General features: G+C 37.5%; 1 protein-coding gene across 2 annotated transcripts in view; it reads left to right on the top strand.

Moving 5' to 3' along the window:
• Positions 1–7,184: 7,184 nt before the first annotated feature.
• Positions 7,185–18,058, top strand: part of NUS1 (NUS1 dehydrodolichyl diphosphate synthase subunit) — a 30,282-nt gene continuing 19,408 nt past the window's right edge. For both annotated transcript variants that reach the window (XM_053709138.1, XM_053709137.1), the window contains exon 1: positions 7,185–7,711. In XM_053709138.1, the coding sequence (XP_053565113.1) occupies positions 7,267–7,711 (445 nt within the window). In that variant the 5' untranslated portion in view covers positions 7,185–7,266. The remainder of the gene's footprint in view (positions 7,712–18,058) is intronic.

The raw sequence follows: 18,058 nt of genomic DNA, 5'->3' as shown, positions 1-18,058 counted from the left end.
AATTCCCTGACACTTAAAGGGCCATGATACCCACATTTTTTCTTTCATGATTTAGAAAGATAATGCATTTTTAAACATCTTTCTAATTTACTTCTATTATCTAATTTGTTTAATTCTCTTGATATTCTTTGCTGAAAAGCATATCTAGATATGCTCAGTAGCTGCTGATTGGTTGCTGCACATAGAAGTCTCATGTGATTGGCTCACCCGTGTGCATTGCTTTTTCTTCAAATACGGATATCTCAAAAATGAAGCAAAATAAATAATAGAAGTAAATTGTAATGTTGTGTAAATTTGTATGTTCTATCTGAATCATGAAAGAAAGATTTGGGGTTTAGTGGCCCTTTAAGATCTCTGGGATTAGAACGATGATGTATTAGAAAATGAGATGCCACTGCGGATATAGTTTTACCATCCTCCAAGTCCTTGGTAGCATTTTTGATGTTTCTAACATGCTCCTGTAATCTGACCCGGAGTTGTCGGCTGATCATAACAACATAGATCTTGGAACAACTGCAATATAATACATATATTATATTTTCAGATGTGCAGCTGATGTAATTTTTCATTTTGTGTGTGTGACCAAACCGGTCTTGGATCATATCTGTTTTCTGAATGAACTTACCAGAGGAGCATGTGCCACAAGGAAAGTAGTGATCACATTACCCTGTGCTGTTGAGTGCTTCATAAGTACATTCTTCCAATTGCTTTTGCAATTAGTGTTCTCTGGTCTCAGTTATTGCCTTTAACGGAATTAGCTCACAACTCACGCTACAATTCCTCCTTACAGACCTCACCCTTCAAGGCGGCTTATGGTTTTGAACCTAGAACTTTTCCTATGATTACCAGTTCTACTGATGTTCCTGGAGCAGATCGCATTGTGAAAAATCTCAGTAACCATTGGCAACTTATTCATCAAAATCTACTCTCTTCTTCCTTAAAACACAAGAAATATGCTGATCGCAGAAGGTGTAAGGCTCCTTTACTTCGTACTGGAGACAGGGTATTTTTATCTACTAGATTCATAAGTACATAGGACCTTTTCGAATTGTTACCAAAGTTTGTTTTTCTGCATACCGCCTGGCCTTACCCAAGACCCTCAAGATCCATCCTGTGTTTCATGTATCCCTACTCAAGCCAGTCATCTACAACCGGTACTCCATCAAGAGTAAACCACCCCCTCCACTTTCAGTAGAGGGTACGTCAGAGTTCGAGGTCAGTCAGATTCTGGATTCCAAGCTATGGGGCAATCGGTTGTACTACCTGGTCCATTGGAAGGGTTACCCTATCACTGAACGATCTTGGGAACCAGCCTCTCATGTTCATGCTCCTGCTCTTGTCAAGTCTTTTCACATGAAATACTCTGCCAGGCCTGGTTGGGTCCCCCGGAGGGGTCCTTGAGGAGGGGGCACTGTCACTCTCGGCCGCCGGGAAGCTCCGGCAGTCCTCCTTGCGTGCTTGGTTGCCAGGTAACTTCTGGCTCTGCTGAGCCGTCCCCTCCAGCTGACGTCAGGACTAGGCTTCTTATTCCGGGCTTCCTGTTCCTTCGGTGCCGTTTGTTTGTTTCTCTTTGTAGCTCCTGTGTCTACGCTGTGTTAACCCTCAAACTGCTTGATAACCTGTTGCCAAACTCTGCAAGTACTGACTACGCTGTGTTAACCCTCAAACTGCTTGATAACCTGTTGCCAAACTCTGCAAGTACTGACTACGCTGTGTTAACCCTCAAACTGCTTGATAACCTGTTGCCAAACTCTGCAAGTACTGATTACACTGTGTTAACCCTCAAACTGCCTGATAACCTGTTGCCAAACTCTGCATTACTGACTACGCTGTGTTAACCCTCAAACTGCTTGATAACCTGTTGCCAAACTCTGCAAGTACTGATTACGCTGTGTTAACCCTCAAACTGTCTGATAACCTGTTGCCAAACTCTGCATTACTGACTACGCTATGTTTAACCCTCAAATTGCCTGATAACCTGTTGCCAAACTCTGCATCATTGACCACACGTGTTTAACCCTCAGACTGCCTGATAACAAGTTGCCAAACTCTGCATTATTGACCACGTTGGTGATTAACCCTCAAACTGTCTGATTACCTGGTGCTAGACTTTGCATTTCTGACTTTGCTGGGTTTAACCCTCAAATTGCCTGATTTCAAGTTACCAACTCCTGCATTATTAACTGTTTATTGTTTAACCCTCCTTCTGTCTGAGAATAAGTTGTCTTACCCTGCAACCCTGGTACTATGGAGGACTATTCCTGAACTGCCTGAATACAATTCCCTATTCAGAAGTTTATCCGGCTGATATCAACAATTCCATTACTCTTCCCAGAGGACTCAGACCAACACTGCTCCACACAGCTTGTCCGGTAGGGTATCCAGATGTCTCACAGCAAACGTGGAGCAAACGGATCTGATCAGCCTGCCCTAGGAGCTGACCCTAGGTTTTGCATGAAGTGCACCAAACCTGCTTCTCCTCCTTGATGTTCATCTTCTCTAACTAGAACTGATGTAAGAGGAGCGAGGAGCCCTGCCCGGTATTATGTGTGCTTGTACAAGTGAAGGCTCAGGGCAGCAGAGCAGATAACACTGCAATGATCGCAGAAGTCCCACTCCAAACCCGGACATTTGCATGTACAGTTGTGTGACAGGAATAAAACCGGGCACACACCATCAGAAACCCGGACTGTCCGGGTCAATCCAGGACAGGTGGCAACCAGTGTTCCCTCTAAGGCCAGTTTTGTGAACAGTCCAGCAGTGAAACAGTTAATTAGAGCAATTAACAAACACAACATAATGCAGAGTGCAAGGTGTGGTTCCCTTATTAACTGTTTTTCTGCTAGGCCGCACACAAAACTGGCTTTAGAGGGTATACTGGTGGCAACCCTAGTGGTTAGAGCTTTTTTGTATTAGAGTTTGTTATGGTTTAAAAGGTTAATAGCAGCAGTGTTTTTAGCCAAACTCCACCTCTGCAGACAAAAAGACTAGTAACAAGTCATAATGTTAAAGGGACATGATACCCAAATGTTGAAGCACTTGAGAGTTATGCAGTATACCAGTAAAAAGCTGACTTAAAAATATCACTTTAACATCTCTTTATAAAAAAGGAAGATATTCACCTTAAAATGTCCTAAGTATTCACACTCACTGTAATCAGGATGCTAGTCCCAGGACTTGCAAGGGAGTGTGCATCTGGCATATGTAGGCACAGTCATGTTATTTTCCTATTCAGCTTAAAGGGACATTCCAGATAAAATTGGAATCCACATGGATGTTTTTCAGTTTTGAATAGAAGCATTTTTGTAATATACATAAATTAGCAAAAATGCTTCCAATAAAAGCTATAATTGTTTCAAAAGTGTATTTAAGTATGCAGCGTGCACCAGCATTTTCAACACAGCGCTTGCTTAGAGAGCCTAAGGTGCTTGTACCATCTGGTAATGACTCAATTTGTTAATTGCTGACATGATACAATCCCCACTGTCACACTGAGCAGCTGCAATATTTAAAATGCTGGTGCACTGAGAATATCTAGCTTTGCTTCATATGCACATGCAGAGAAAAATGTTAACACTAAAACAGTGATAACTTTTACTTGAAGCATTTTTGCTAATACTTTTATATTGTAAATATGTTTATATTCAAATATGTGATTCATCTATGAGCATTTCAATTTTGACTGGAATGTCCCTTTACTATGAAATCTCATGAGAATTTTAGTGAAATCTCATGAGAACACAGCAAAGCAATGCATGACCTTAGCACTGCTGATTGGCTATTGTTTTTTTCCAACTTGCAGCTGGACAGCAGCTGAAGTATTTAGACCAAAAATGTAAGAGGGGTATAGAGGCCCTCCCACAAGAAAAATACACTTATAGCACTCACTTTTCTGATATAGAGATTTTTACAAGGGATTAAGAGTTTGCTTTTACATATTAGTATTGCCATTGGTTTTCCTATTTCTGAGCAGCTGAAGTATAACTGCTCACAGACCACTTACACTGGTGAGCTGAATAAACGTTGAGGTAAAATATCTTTCCTTTTTACATAGAGATGTTAGGTAATATTTTCATGTCAGCTTTTTACAGTTATGCTGCATCACTTTTAAGTGATTTAGCATATGAGTATTATGTCCCTTTAATATAAACTAAATTGTTTTGCAGTTTTTATCTGCTAAAGTTAATTAAAGGGACACTGTATCCAAAAATGTAATTTCGTGATTCAGATTGAGCATGAAATTTTAAGCAGATTTCGAATTTACTCCTATTATCAAATTTTCTTCATTATCTTGGTATCTTTATTTGAAATGCAAGAATGTAAGTTTAGATGCCGGCCCCTTTTTGGTGAACAACCTGGGTTGTCCTTGCTGATTGGTGGATAAATTCATTCACCAATAAAAAAGTGCTGTCCAGAGTACTGAAACCAAAAAAAAGCTTAGATGCCTTCTTTTTCAAATAATGATAGCAAGAGAACGAAGAAAAATTGATAATAGGAGTAAATTAGAAAGTTGCTTAAAATTGCATGCTCTTTCTGAATTACAAATGAAAAAAATTGGGTTCCGTGTCCCTTTAAGTAAAGGTAGGTTAGCCTTAAGAAGTCTGCAGTGTGCATTTCTAGCTCTGAGAATAAGAAACTCCACAGTTTTGAGAGATAAATTACATGGAAATTTGAGACTAAAGTAATATACTTTGCATACATAAACTTTTTATTTAAAAATTTCAAGGTGTTTCCTGACTCTTAAAAGGGACATACAACCCAACATTTTTGTTTCATGTTTCAGATAGAGCATACAATTTAAACAACTTTCCTATTTACTTCTGTTCAAATTTTCTTTGTTTTCTTGTTATACTTTGCGGAAAAGCATGAAGGTAATCTCAGGAGTGTGCACTTGTCTACAGTACTATATGTCAGAAGTTCTGTAACAATGTTATACATTAGCAAGAACACTAGATGGCAGCACTATTTCCTGACATGCAGTGTTCCAGACCTGTGCACACTACCTATCTAGATATCTCTTCAACAAACAATAACAAGATAACAAAGCAAATTTGATAATAGAAGTAAATTGGAAACTTTTTTAAAATTGTATTCTATGGGTACATTTCAATATTAAAGGGACATAATACTCATATGCTAAATCACTTGAAACTGATTCAGCATAACTGTAAAAAGCTGACAGGAAAATATCACCTTAACATTTTTATGTAAAAAAGGAAGATATTTTACCTCAGAATTTCCTCAGCTCAGCAGAGTAAGTTCTGTGTAAAAAGTTATACTCAGCTGCTGCCCAGCTGCAGGTAAAAAAAATATATGAAGAAATGAGCTACAGCCAATCAGCATCAGCAGTGCTGAGGTCATGAACTCTTTAATTGTGATCTCATGAGATTTCACTTAACTCTCATGAGATTTCATTGTAAACTTCCTTACACTGAATAGGGAAATAAGACGAGTGTGCACGTAAGCTCGCTCCTTTTGCTGTCTCGGGACAAACATACTGATTTGTTGCTTAGACGTCCTTTACAATGGGATGTGGCTACTGAGAAACTTTTGAGGTAAAATATCTTTCTTTTTTACATAGAGATGTTCAGGTGATATTTTCTAGTCAGCTTTTTACAGCTATACTGCATCACTTTCAAGTGTTTAAACATTTGAGTATTATGGCCCTTTAAGTAGAAGCATTTCTGCAGTATGCTTCCATTTGCAAAAATGTTTCTAGTAATATGTATTACTGTTTTTCTTCAGCATACACACATATGCTGTAAAGGTCCTTGAACCAGTATTCAAGGCTCAGAGAGCTGTGCTGGTGTGTATCGTGGCTATGTAAAAAAAATATAATATGTGTGGGATAACACTGAAAAATTACTGGGAGGGGGGCTTTAATGTGAGCACCATCTAAAAACGCCAAAAGAGCCCAGCACAGGGGTTAAAATTGTTAATCATCTAGATTGTAAATTCCCACAGGAACAGGGCCCTAAATTCCCCCTGTATTTGTCTGTAAAAATTTGTCTTTTATTGTATTGTTTCTCCGTTGTACTTTTAGCTGTGTACCCATGGGCAGCACTGCGGAATCTGTTGGCGCTTTATAAATAAAGAATAATAATAATAATAAGCAGTTAAAGGTACAGTAAAGTCAAAATTAAACTTTCATGATTCGGATAGAGCATGCTATTTTTTAACGACTTTCCAATTTACTTCTATTATCACATTTGATTTGTTCTCTTTGTATCTTTTATTGAAGAGTAAAACTAGGTAGGCTCATAAGAGCTCAGGGTGTGCACTTATCGTTAAAGTGAATGTCAATTTGGATAAATTAGTGCCCGGTTTTTAATAAACCAATTAAAAACAAGGGCACTTTAATTCATCAAAATTGACACTTCACTCCTTTTCTTCAAAAGCTTACCTTTTAATCCTGACAGCCGCTCCAGCGATTCCCCCGGCCGTCGGAAGTCTCTTCTTACATCAGAAATGACGAATCCGGCTTCCTCCAATCACGGCTTTACCCACGGGGGGATCATGGCCTGATGCAACGCCGTGATTGGAGGAAGCCAGATTCGTCATTTTGGACCCTGCGACGGGCGGAGGAAGTGCTGCAGCGGCTGTCCGGATAAAAAGGTACGTTTTTGAAGAAAAGGAGTGAATTGTCAATTTTGATGAATTAAAGTGGCCTTGTTTTTAATAGGTTTATTAAAAACCGAGCACTAATTCATTCAAATTGACCTTCACTTTAATACTCTCTATGGCAGCAGTCTATTGCAACATTATTTGTAGCTTTGTTATACAATGTTGCAAAACACTGCTGTCATAGAATACTAGACATGTGCACACTCCTGAGCTCTTATGAGCCTACTTACTTTTACTCTTCAATAAAAGATACCAAGATTTGATAACAAAGTAAATTGGAAAGTTATCTGATTCATGAAATAAAAATGTTGACATTACTGTCCGTTTAAGTCATCCCATTAAAATCACCGTACAAGAGTAAAACGTGTATAAACCTCAGCCCAAGCACTCGCTTAGCAGTTCCTCCCCAAACCTGTAGATGGCGCTGGTAACTCCTTCCCACTATTTCCAAACTCTCTGCTCCTCGATTCCGACTCCAACCTGCGCTGGCCACGTCAAGTTCACTTTTCCCACGGAAGTGACGTACCCGGTCTGCTCAGCTAATCACAGTGCCCCGTGTGTTCTCTGTGCAGCAGGGTAAAGCAATGTGTCGGAGTTGCAAGGTTCCGGACGTGATGCGGTGCCGGTAGTGATAGAGCTGTCATGTCGCTGCTGTGTGCGTTGGCTTGGCGGCTGTTTTACGCCATGCTGTGTGCTCATCGCGCGTTGCTCCTCTGGATGCGTGTTTGGAACTGGAAGTTGTGGCGAGCGGCGGCAGCTCTGCTTGTGCCTGCTGGGGAGCTGGGGAAACGAGCTCAGGGCAAGCACCTGGAGCAACAGCAGTGCGAGTGCAGGGACATTCAGCAGCCGCCGTGTGACTGCCGCTACCTGCGGCACCAGTGTGACTGCAAGTACATTAAGTACTACAGTCAGCAGTGTGACTGCCAGGCTCAGTGCTGGAAGCGGGATGGCTCCGCTTTGGAAAAGCTTCCAGTGCACGTAGGTCTGCTGATCAACGAGGACAAGGAGAGCTACACTGATGTTGCCAATCTGGTGGTGTGGTGCATGGCCATGGGTATCTCTTATGTTAGCGTCTATGATAATCAAGGTGAGCAGAGCAAGGGGATCAGTGGCATTCACACATCTGTTGGGATGTCATACATTGTCCCGATCCAGCATGGTAGTCACTGTCTGCAGTGTCAAGTATTTAGGCATATTTTCAAATGGGTGTAACAAAGTGATGAAACTGATCTATAAAATGCTAACATGCCTCTCAATATAATCATGTTGTCTGGTTTATAATGCTTAAATAATATTTTATCCTCTGTGTTTATAACTAATTCTTTGTTGGGTGATGAACATTGTTAGTCCAGTTGTCATTGTTTTGATTTTTGAAAAAAGCACTAGCATTCCAATAATCCTTATTTCTGAAATAGAATTGACTTTTTTGAATTCACAAAATTAGATGTGGTAAAACTATTATTATTATTAATTTGAAGTGTGCTAGCAGATACTGTAGCACCATACAAGGAGGTACTATAAAGACAAGACAGACTGGGATAAAAGTATTATAGGGTCCTGCTTCTTCAAGAGTTTATAAGCTAAGACCAAAGCTGCCCAATTTAGCCTGAAAATGAAAAGCAAAGAAAGTAACGTTTATTGGATGTGAATGCTAGAAGTAAAAATAACTGAATTTTAAAATGCAAATTACATTTATTTGATATACTGAAGTTGTTTTACTTCACTGTCTCATTTTCAACGAGCTATCATATTTAGCCACCAATACTATTGACAGGAAGGTTATCTTTACCAGTTCCCTATAGTCTTAAAGGGACACTGAACCCATATCTTTTTCTTCCGTGATTCAGATAGAGCATGCAATTTTAAGCAACGTTCTAATTTACTTCTATTATCACATTTTCTTCATTCTTTTGGTATCTTTATTTGAAAAGCAAAAATGTAGGTTTAGATGCCGGCCCAATTTTAATGAACATCCTGGGTTCTTGTTGATTGGTGGATAAATTCATCCACCAATAAACAAGTGCTGTCCAGGTTCTGAACCAAAAATTGTCTGGCTCCTTAGCTTGAATGCCTTCTTTTTCAAATAAAGATAGCAAGAGAACACATTTTTTTTTATGAGTAAATTAGAAAGTTGCTTAAAATTTCATGCTCTATCTGAATCTCGAATGAAAAAAATTGGGTTCAGTGTCCCTTTAAGTTATTCAATCTGTCTTCAAGTAAGTGGATCATTGTAAGTATGTGCTTCACTTTTTTGGGAGTGTTATTTATTTTAATTATCTATATATTAGGTATGAAAATAATAGTATAGCTGCACCACCAATTGTATTAAAACATCATGTCTTTATTTAGCCACTTTAAAACAGACAACGTTTCGGACCCATGTCCTTATTCATGTCTGACATGAATAAGGACATGGGTCCGAAACGTTGTCTGTTTTAAAGTGGCTAAATAAAGACATGATGTTTTAATACAATTGGTGGTGCAGCTATACTATTATTTTTGGACTGTTTTCTTGGGACCTTGGTGCAGGTCAAATAGTTGGCACACCTGCAAACAAGTTTTGCTACACCCTTGGTGCTTGGGCAATTTCTGACTTTTCTATATATTAGGTATGGAGGTGCCCTATGTTTACATCTAGTTAACTTTTTCTTCAAACCAGTACTAAAAGATCCTTTTGTTTTAAGATATTTTAAGGAGAATGTGACAGATTTTTGAATACTTTTAAGCTAATCATAATATTGAAGGAACAGTAAAGTTAATCACTGAAAAAAGAGGGTGTCTTAAAACACTGGACATTAAACAAATATTCCTGTCCTTAATAATACTACATTTTGTTTTCATACTAGAGCTGTGGGACTTGATCATATTAGTGAGCAGTTTGTTTCAACACATTAATTGTGCACAAAGGTATTTCCTGATAGCTGAATTATCAATTTAAACAGCTTTAACAGCTTTTTTAAGGCAATGTTTAATTGCGACTGTTTTGTGTGACGATTATAATTATCATCAGTTATTTATAGAGCGCCAGCAGATTCTGCAACTCTGTAAACATAGATATTATTTGCAAGGTAGCATTTATAGGGGGCAAATGGGTAGAGGGCCCTACCAAGAATTACACTGTTGTAAATCAGCTCTCATGAAGGTGATCTACAAAACAGATGGGCTTTACAGGGATGACAAACGGAGGAGAGGAACTGAGGTTAGTGTATATTGTATGCATCCCTGAATGGTAGTCTTTAAGTAGTGCTTAAAACTTTGAATACTAGGGGAAAGTCTTGTGAACAGAGTTCCACAAAATAGGGGACAGTCAGGAGAACTTCTGTAGACGGGAATGTGAGGTAACAAGAGAAGGAGAGCAGGTGGTCATGAGCAGAACGATGGGGACGGGAGTGAGAATATCTGGAGACAACCTGAAGATATAGGGGGGTGCAGTGTTATTGAGCGACTTAAATGTCAGTCAGGATTTTGTATTTAATTCTGTAGGCTAGAGGAAAACCAGTGAAGGGATTGGCAGTTTGGGAGCTATATGTAAGGAACCAGCCTGATCAGAGGCATTCATTATGGGATTTGAAAAGGAGATACCAGAGAGGATGGAGTTGCAATAGTCTAGGTAGGTAATGAGCCTTTTAAAATCTTTGTGTCTTGTGTGAGGAAGTGGCAAATTATGGAGATGGTTTACAGTGTAAATGGCAGGAATTGGCCAAAGACTGGATGTGAGGAATGAAAGATCTGAGTCAAGTGTAAACCCCAAGATATCGGGGTTGGGGTAATGTTATCATCAGTTATAGAAAGATGGAGGATAGTGTGTACACAATGTGATAAAATAAAGAGATCTGATTTTACCTGCAAGCTCAACCTATTTTAACAGGCTGTGGTTTTAACGCACCAAACCAGCTATTTCATATACACAAATAAACCTGACAATGCAATTTCTCTTACATTTTATACTCTGAAGCTGGTGTAATAAGTAATTGTAAATACATTGAGGAAAAAATAATTTTACAGTATTCTGTCACTTTTAGTAAGGGCACACCCAAGATGAAATATTGGAAAGACAGTTCATTGTGCGTATCATGGTGACGGCTTCTCCTAATAAATATATATATATATATATATATATATATATATATATATATATATATATATATATATATATATATATATATATATATATATATATATATATATATATATATTAAAGGATCAATGGTCAAAACTGAAATATGCATAATAGAATAGAAGCATTTTTTCAGAGCTTTAGTAAAAGCACGACAGGTGCCCTATACACCAGCATTCAAACACAGCACCTGGTCAGAGATTCGGTGGTGGCTTGTATGAGGCAAATAACGTTATTGGTGATATGCCACCGCTTGCTCTCTGGACTGCTGCAGTTTATGAGGGTGCATGTAGCATGTCTAGGCCAATGAAACAGTGAAAGCTTTTACTAGAAGCATTTTATCTAATACAAGCATAATGCCAAAAACACCTATTCAAAACTGAATTAATTTTTAAAAAAAATGGGGTTTGCCAAATTGTATTTATTTTAGATACATTGTTACATACCTGTTGATGTTCAGGCATAATTAGTGAATCACTATATGGACACTTTAGATTAAAATGACTTCTGATAGTGAAATAGCCATAGTATCTTACGTTTAGTGTTTGGTAACCTATAAAACTAATGAGCCTCCAGAAGATATATATAAATGTATACTTCCTTTCTACTGATAGGTATAGGCAAAGTTACAGGCAGCTTTCCTTTTATAATTCTGTTGTAAAAGGAAAATAATGCACCTCTGATAATGGCAGTGGTACAGGATGTTCTAGGCTGAAGTGTTATGTTCAGCAATGTACTGGGTGAATGAACAATAGTTTTCACTTTTGCACTGTGTAATAAAATACACCTTTTTTTATTAGATTAATACGTAAATGTTCAGAAGCTGTAATTGTTTTCTCAGTGCAGGACTTGAGAAAAACTCAGAGCCCACTTTAGTTTACAATTCCTAACTTTTTGATTATTCTACATATGTTTGACAACACCCTTAGCTGGCTTCTGAAATTTGTGCCTGATCCAATATTTTTGGTTGCACCTCCTGCTGCATGACACTTAAAGTGATTGTAAAGTTTAAAGAATTAAAGCCCAGTAACCATCAACAAATACTCTTTAATTCATTAAACTCTTCAAACACTTTATTTTTTTTATTTTTAATGAATTAAAGTGCCCCTGTTGTTAAGAGAATTTTTAGATACTGGGCTTTAATTCCTTAAACTTTACAATCACTTTAATGTTGCTACAAACAGATTACAGGGAAATGAAACCCCAAATTTTTCTTTCACAATTCAGAAAGATCATATTTTTACTTTTTTTAAGCAACTTTCAAAATTAATTCTATTACCACATTTGCTTTGTTCTTTTGGCATCCTTTTTTGAGTAGCAATGCACTACTGGCAGCTACCTGAACACATCTGGTAAGCCATTTTTGTGGCATATATATGCAGCTTCCAATCAGCAGCTAGCTCCCAGTAGTTCTTTGCTGCTCCTGAGCCTACCTAGGTATTTTCAATAAAGGATAGGAAGAGAACAAAGTAAATTAGAAAATAGAAGGAAATTGGAAAGTTTAAAATTGCAGGCTTTATTGGAATCCATATGAAACCAAAAATGTTTTATATCTCTTTACATAATGTTAAAGGGATACTAAACCCACATAGTTACATCATTATAATACTTTTGCTCAGTTTAAAAATGCTGATCATGTTGTATATCAGAACTCAATTTTTCAGATTTTAAAAGGACATTAAACCCACATTTTTCATGAGTCTGATAGAGCATGCAATTTTAAAGACGGAATGTAAAGCTTAGGAGCCAGACCATTTTATGTTCAGAACCTGGGTTACACTTGCTTATTAGTTAGCCAAATATAGCCACCAATAAGCAAGCGCTATCCAGGGTGCTGAGCCTAAAATGGTCCGGCTCCTAAGCTTTATATTCTTGCTTTTTAAATAAAGATAGCAAGAGAACAAAAAAATTGATAATAGGAGTAAATTAAAGAGAAAAAAATGTGGGTTTAGTATCCCTTTAAAATCTGAAATATTGAGTTCTGATATGAACAACATGATCATCATTCTTAAACTGAGTAAACGTTTATTATGATGATGTAACTATATTTGAATACAACCTGAATCTCCAGAGAACAGTATTTTACTTTAAAAGAACAGGTTTTGACACATTTGTTTAAAATCTAAGAGCAAGTCATTTTTGGACTAAATCTCTTGCTCATATATTCTATAGAACGTTTATATTCCTGGACTTTCTGATATGTGTCTTGAGCTTCTTCAGTGAGTGACAACACAACTATATGGCTTGCTTTGGGGCTGCTGTAACTCTCAGATTAAGAACATTGCCTGCTTGTAAGCTTGAGTCTCTCTAACTGTAGCTCACTTAGTATAAAAGTGCATCTACAACTGATTGTGCTCAAGGGCAGGATGCTTCTCCTCTTTTTGTTTGTCAATGTAAGTGTAGTAATGTAAATTGTATAGTCTTGGATAATGTCTCATTGCAATTTTATTGTATTGTACCCTTATGATTGTAATGTACCTTTTGTATAGTGCTGCGTAAAATGTTGGCGCTTTATAAATGACTAGTTCTAAAGCCCGTTCACACAGTCCATTTTTTTGCAGTATAGTGGTCCGCTCTCTCGCTCTCTCGCTCTCTTTCTCGCTCTCTCCCCTCTCTGTTGTGCCGACCACGCCCATTTTCACGGAAAAAGCATGGATTGTCAGTTAAGGCCAGGTGTGTTTGTCCTCGTGCTGTCTCTACTGCTCATGACGGCTTCGGACAAACACACTTGGCCTTTTATATAATAGGATGATAATAATGCTGTTAATTGTAGTTCCCATGCATGCATGACAGTTACAATTACCAGCATGTTGTGCATAATAAAGGGACAGTAAAGCCATAATTAAACTTCCATGATACATCTGTTTTTTTTAAGAGAAGACTAGATAGTTTCCCCTAATCTTGTATTTGCTATTGCATATACTGTGTGTATATATGTATGTGTGTGTATATATGTATGTATGTGTATATATATATATATATATATATATATATATATATATATATATATATATATATATATATATATTTTTTTTTTTTTTATTTTTTTTTTTTAAATATCTTTATGTCAAGGAGGGAAACACTTTGCATTGGTGGAAAACTAACAAAGATAAATATCCCACCTTGGTGAAATTGGCAAAATCCTACTTATGCATCTCAGGCACCTCAATACCTTTATGAGCTTCTCTTCTCTGCTGCAGCCAAAATAGCTTATAAAAAGAGAGCCAGCCTCAGCCAGGATCATGTGGACATGTTGACATTTCAATGCAAAGTTTCTGAAAGAGTGAATAACAGAATGTTATAAACAGTGATAGCCTACCTCTTTTCAAACCGTTTGTGGTTTTGTTTTTCTTAAAGGGACACTGAACCCAAATTTTTTCTTTTGTGATTCAGATAGAGCATACAATTTTAAGCAACTTTCTAATTTACTCCTATTATCAATGTTTCTTTGTTCTCTTGCTATCTTTATTTGAAAAAATAGGCATCTAAGGTTTTTTTAGTTTAGAAACCTGGACAGCACTTTTTTATTGGTGGTTGAATTTATCAACCAATCAGCAAGAACAACCCAGGTTGTTCACCAAAAATGGGCTGGCATCTAAACTTACATTCTTGCATTTCAAATAAAGATACCAAGAGAATGAAGAAAATTTGATAATAGGAGTAAATTAGAAAGTTGCTTAAAATGTCATGCTCTATTTGAATCATGATAGAAAAATTTGGGTTTAGTGTCCTATAAAATGTTTTGCTGCTTAAAAATTGAACTAACAGTTGTGTTAATGTAAAGTTTTTTTAGTCTGAAGTTAAAATTGCCTCATTATTTAGTTCTCCATCTTCTACACATTTTCTATCCAGATAAACTCCCCCCACCCCCCTCAAGATTAAGTCACTATCTTGCTAACATTGCTGCTTTCATAATTATCTAATTAGACAGCTTTTTTCCTTACTGCTTATCATATCAAAATTGCAGTCATAAACCGGCTCACTTTGAGCCATATTAAATTGCTTCTTTCCACTATAACAGAGATTAAGAGATATATAATGTAGAGAAAATAGCTCATTGTGTAAACCATTTACAAATCTAGACAAGTCAGAAGACTTGCTTTTCACACAGAAACTCTCTGATTACACTGTTTCCAATACAGCAAAGGATTCTGGGTGAAATATGCAAATGAGCTTCACAATGACTCACTTTTTTACTTCTAGCCTGCTTTTTAGGGCAGACTTCCCTTTACGCCATAGCATCACCGCATTACCCAGCTCCTAAGCTTAGCTAGGGGTAGTAAAGTGATTCAGACCAATCCCAGGACAGCTGTTTCTTGGTTGCCACTCATCAGCTGGGAGTAGGATGAATCACTGCTTGATAAAGTTGTTTTCTGGGGGAAATACAACAGAAATTTTTTCGCCTCCCCATATTTTAAATTGCTGTTGTATTTCCCCCAGAAAACAAGTGAGTCATTGTGAACCTCATTTGCATATCTCACCCAGAATCCTTTGCTGCATTGGAAAAACTGTAATCGGAGAGTTTCTGTGGTTATAGCAAGTCTTCCGACTTGTCTAGATTTGTAAATGGTTTACACAATGAGTTATTTTCTCTACATTTTGGATTTAGTGGAGAATTTTAAACTCGCATTTCGCCTCCCCATATTTTAAATTGCTGGTGTGTGTGTGTGTGTGTGTGTGTGTGTATATATCTATCTATCATAACACACAGAGAAAACCCAGCACTCACAAGCTCTCGGCTAAGATTTAAAAGCAAAAATGGAAAGGTTAGTTACCACATCTGGCCAAATGGGACAAGCCCAGGTACCTCATCAAGGTCCTTTCCAATACCTGGGACCCTAAAACAGCCACACAATGCAAGCTCTCAAATCCAAACAAACTGGGAACAAGGGAAGGGTGCACAGGCATATGTAATCACCCTAAACATATACAAAACACGGAAGGGAACTGCACTCTCATACCGGACCGGGTACACATCCCATGACCCTGCATGACCTTGCATGACCTGTCTGGGGTTAACTGCCTGTGACTCTGGGGACAGCACAGCTTCGTCCGGTATGAGAGTGTAGTTCCCTTCCGTGTTTTATATAGATAGAGATAGATATATATATGAGACACTTCCTGTGATTATGTGATTAGTATCTTTTTTTTTTTTTTTCTGACCGTTTTGTCATGGGTATAAATTTGAGATAGCATTACTCACTGGGGAAACAGGAAAATCACATCTTGTGATCTGTTTGGTTGATCACAATAAACCTTTTGTGCATTGCTGGTCTGCCTTATGCTACTGTCTTTCTTTAAGGGACATTAAACTCAAAATTGGATTCCCCATATCCTATCAAAATTTAAACGCACAGATGTATTACCTCTTTGAATAGAAACACATTTGCATTATACATGTATTGTCAAAAAGGCTTATAGTAAAAGTTATCACTGTTTTAGTGTTAACATTTTTCTCTGCATGTGCATGTGAAGCATAGCTAGATATTCTCAGTGCACCAGCATTTTAAATACTGCAGCTGCTCAGAGCGGTAGTGGGGCTTGTATCATGTCAGCTATTAACAAATTAACTCATTGCCAGATGGTACAAACACTTTAAAGTGAAGGTCGATTTGAATGAATTAGTGCCCGGTTTTTAATAAACCTATTAAAAACAAGGGCACTTTAATTCATCAAAATTGACATTTCACTCCTTTCTTTCATGTAATTGGCAAGAGTCCATGAGCTAGTGACGTATGGGATATACATTCCTACCAGGAGGGGCAAAGTTTCCCAAACCTCAAAATGCCTATAAATACACCCCTCACCACACCCACAATTCAGTTTTACAAACTTTGCCTCCTATGGAGGTGGTGAAGTAAGTTTGTGCTAGATTTCTACGTTGATATGCGCTTCTCAGCATGCTGAAGCCCGGTTCCTCTCAGAGTGCAGTGAATGACAGAGGGATGTGAAGGGAGTATCACCTATTGAATGCAATGGTCATCCTAATGGGGGTCTATTTCATAGGTTCTCTGTTATCGGTTGTAGAGATTCATCTCCTACCTCCCTTTTCAGATCGACGATATACTCTTATATATACCATTACCTCTGCTGATTCTCGTTTCAGTACTGGTTTGGCTATCTACTTTATGTAGATGAGTGTCTTTTGGTAAGTATGTTTTCCTTTATAAAGACACTCTTAGCTATGGTTTGGCACTTTAAATGTAAAGTTCTAAATATAATGTTTGTACTTATTTGCCATGATTCAGGTTTATCAGTATATTTCCTTTTTGCAGACTGTCAGTTTCATTTTGGGAAATGCACATATATTAAAAAAAAAATAAAAAAATTCTTGCCTGAAATGTTTCAATTGACTTTTTCTAAATTGCGGGCTGTTAGGCTCGCGGGTGCGCAAAATGCTATAATTTATTGCGGCATTCTTGGCGCAAGACTTTTTTAGCGTGAGTTGACTTATTTTCGTCATTTCCGACGTCTTAGTTGTCGCCAAGACTTTTCACGTAGTTGCGTCATGTATGACGCTCGTGTTTGTTGCAGACGTTTTTGGCGCCAAAAATATTTTGTCAGTTGTGGGCGTCATACTTGGCGCCAGACTTTTGACATTATTTAAGTCTTCATGTATTTTTGCTTCTAGTTTCCAGAGGCTTATTCTGATTGCATTTTTTCCCATTCCTGAAACTGTCATAAAAGGAAATTGATAATTTTGCTTTATATGTTATTTTTTACTCTTACATATTGCAAGATGTCTCAATCTGATCCTGTTTCAGAATCCACTATTGGAATCCTGCTGCCTGATGTCGGTTCTACCAAAGCTAAGTGCATTTGTTGTAAACTTGTGGTAACTGTTCCTCCGGCTGTAGTTTGTGATAGTTGTCGTGACAAACTTTTACATGCAGAAAATATTTCCATTAGTAGTAATCCATTACCTGTTATTCCTTCAACATCTAATGCTCAGGATATTCCTGTTAATGTGAGAGAATTTGTTTCTAATTCTATTCAGAAGGCTTTGTCTGTCATACCACCTTCTAATAAACGTAAAAGGTCTTTTAAAACTTCTCATAAAATTGATGAATTTTTAAATGACTGACAACATTCTGATTTATCTATCTCTGATGAGGATCTATCTGGTTCAGAAGATTCTACCTCGGATATTGACACTGACAAATCTTCATACTTATTTAAAATGGAGTATATTCGTTCCTTATTGAAAGAGGTGTTGATTGCATTAGATATGGAGGAGACTAGTCATCTTGATATTAAAACTAGTAAACGTTTAAATTCAGTTTTTAAACCTCATGTAGTTATTCCAGAGGTTTTTCC

The sequence above is a fragment of the Bombina bombina genome, chromosome 4 (assembly GCF_027579735.1).
Source record: "Bombina bombina isolate aBomBom1 chromosome 4, aBomBom1.pri, whole genome shotgun sequence".
NCBI lineage: Eukaryota > Metazoa > Chordata > Amphibia > Anura > Bombinatoridae > Bombina > Bombina bombina.
This window is presented reverse-complemented; position numbering and strand designations above follow the sequence as displayed.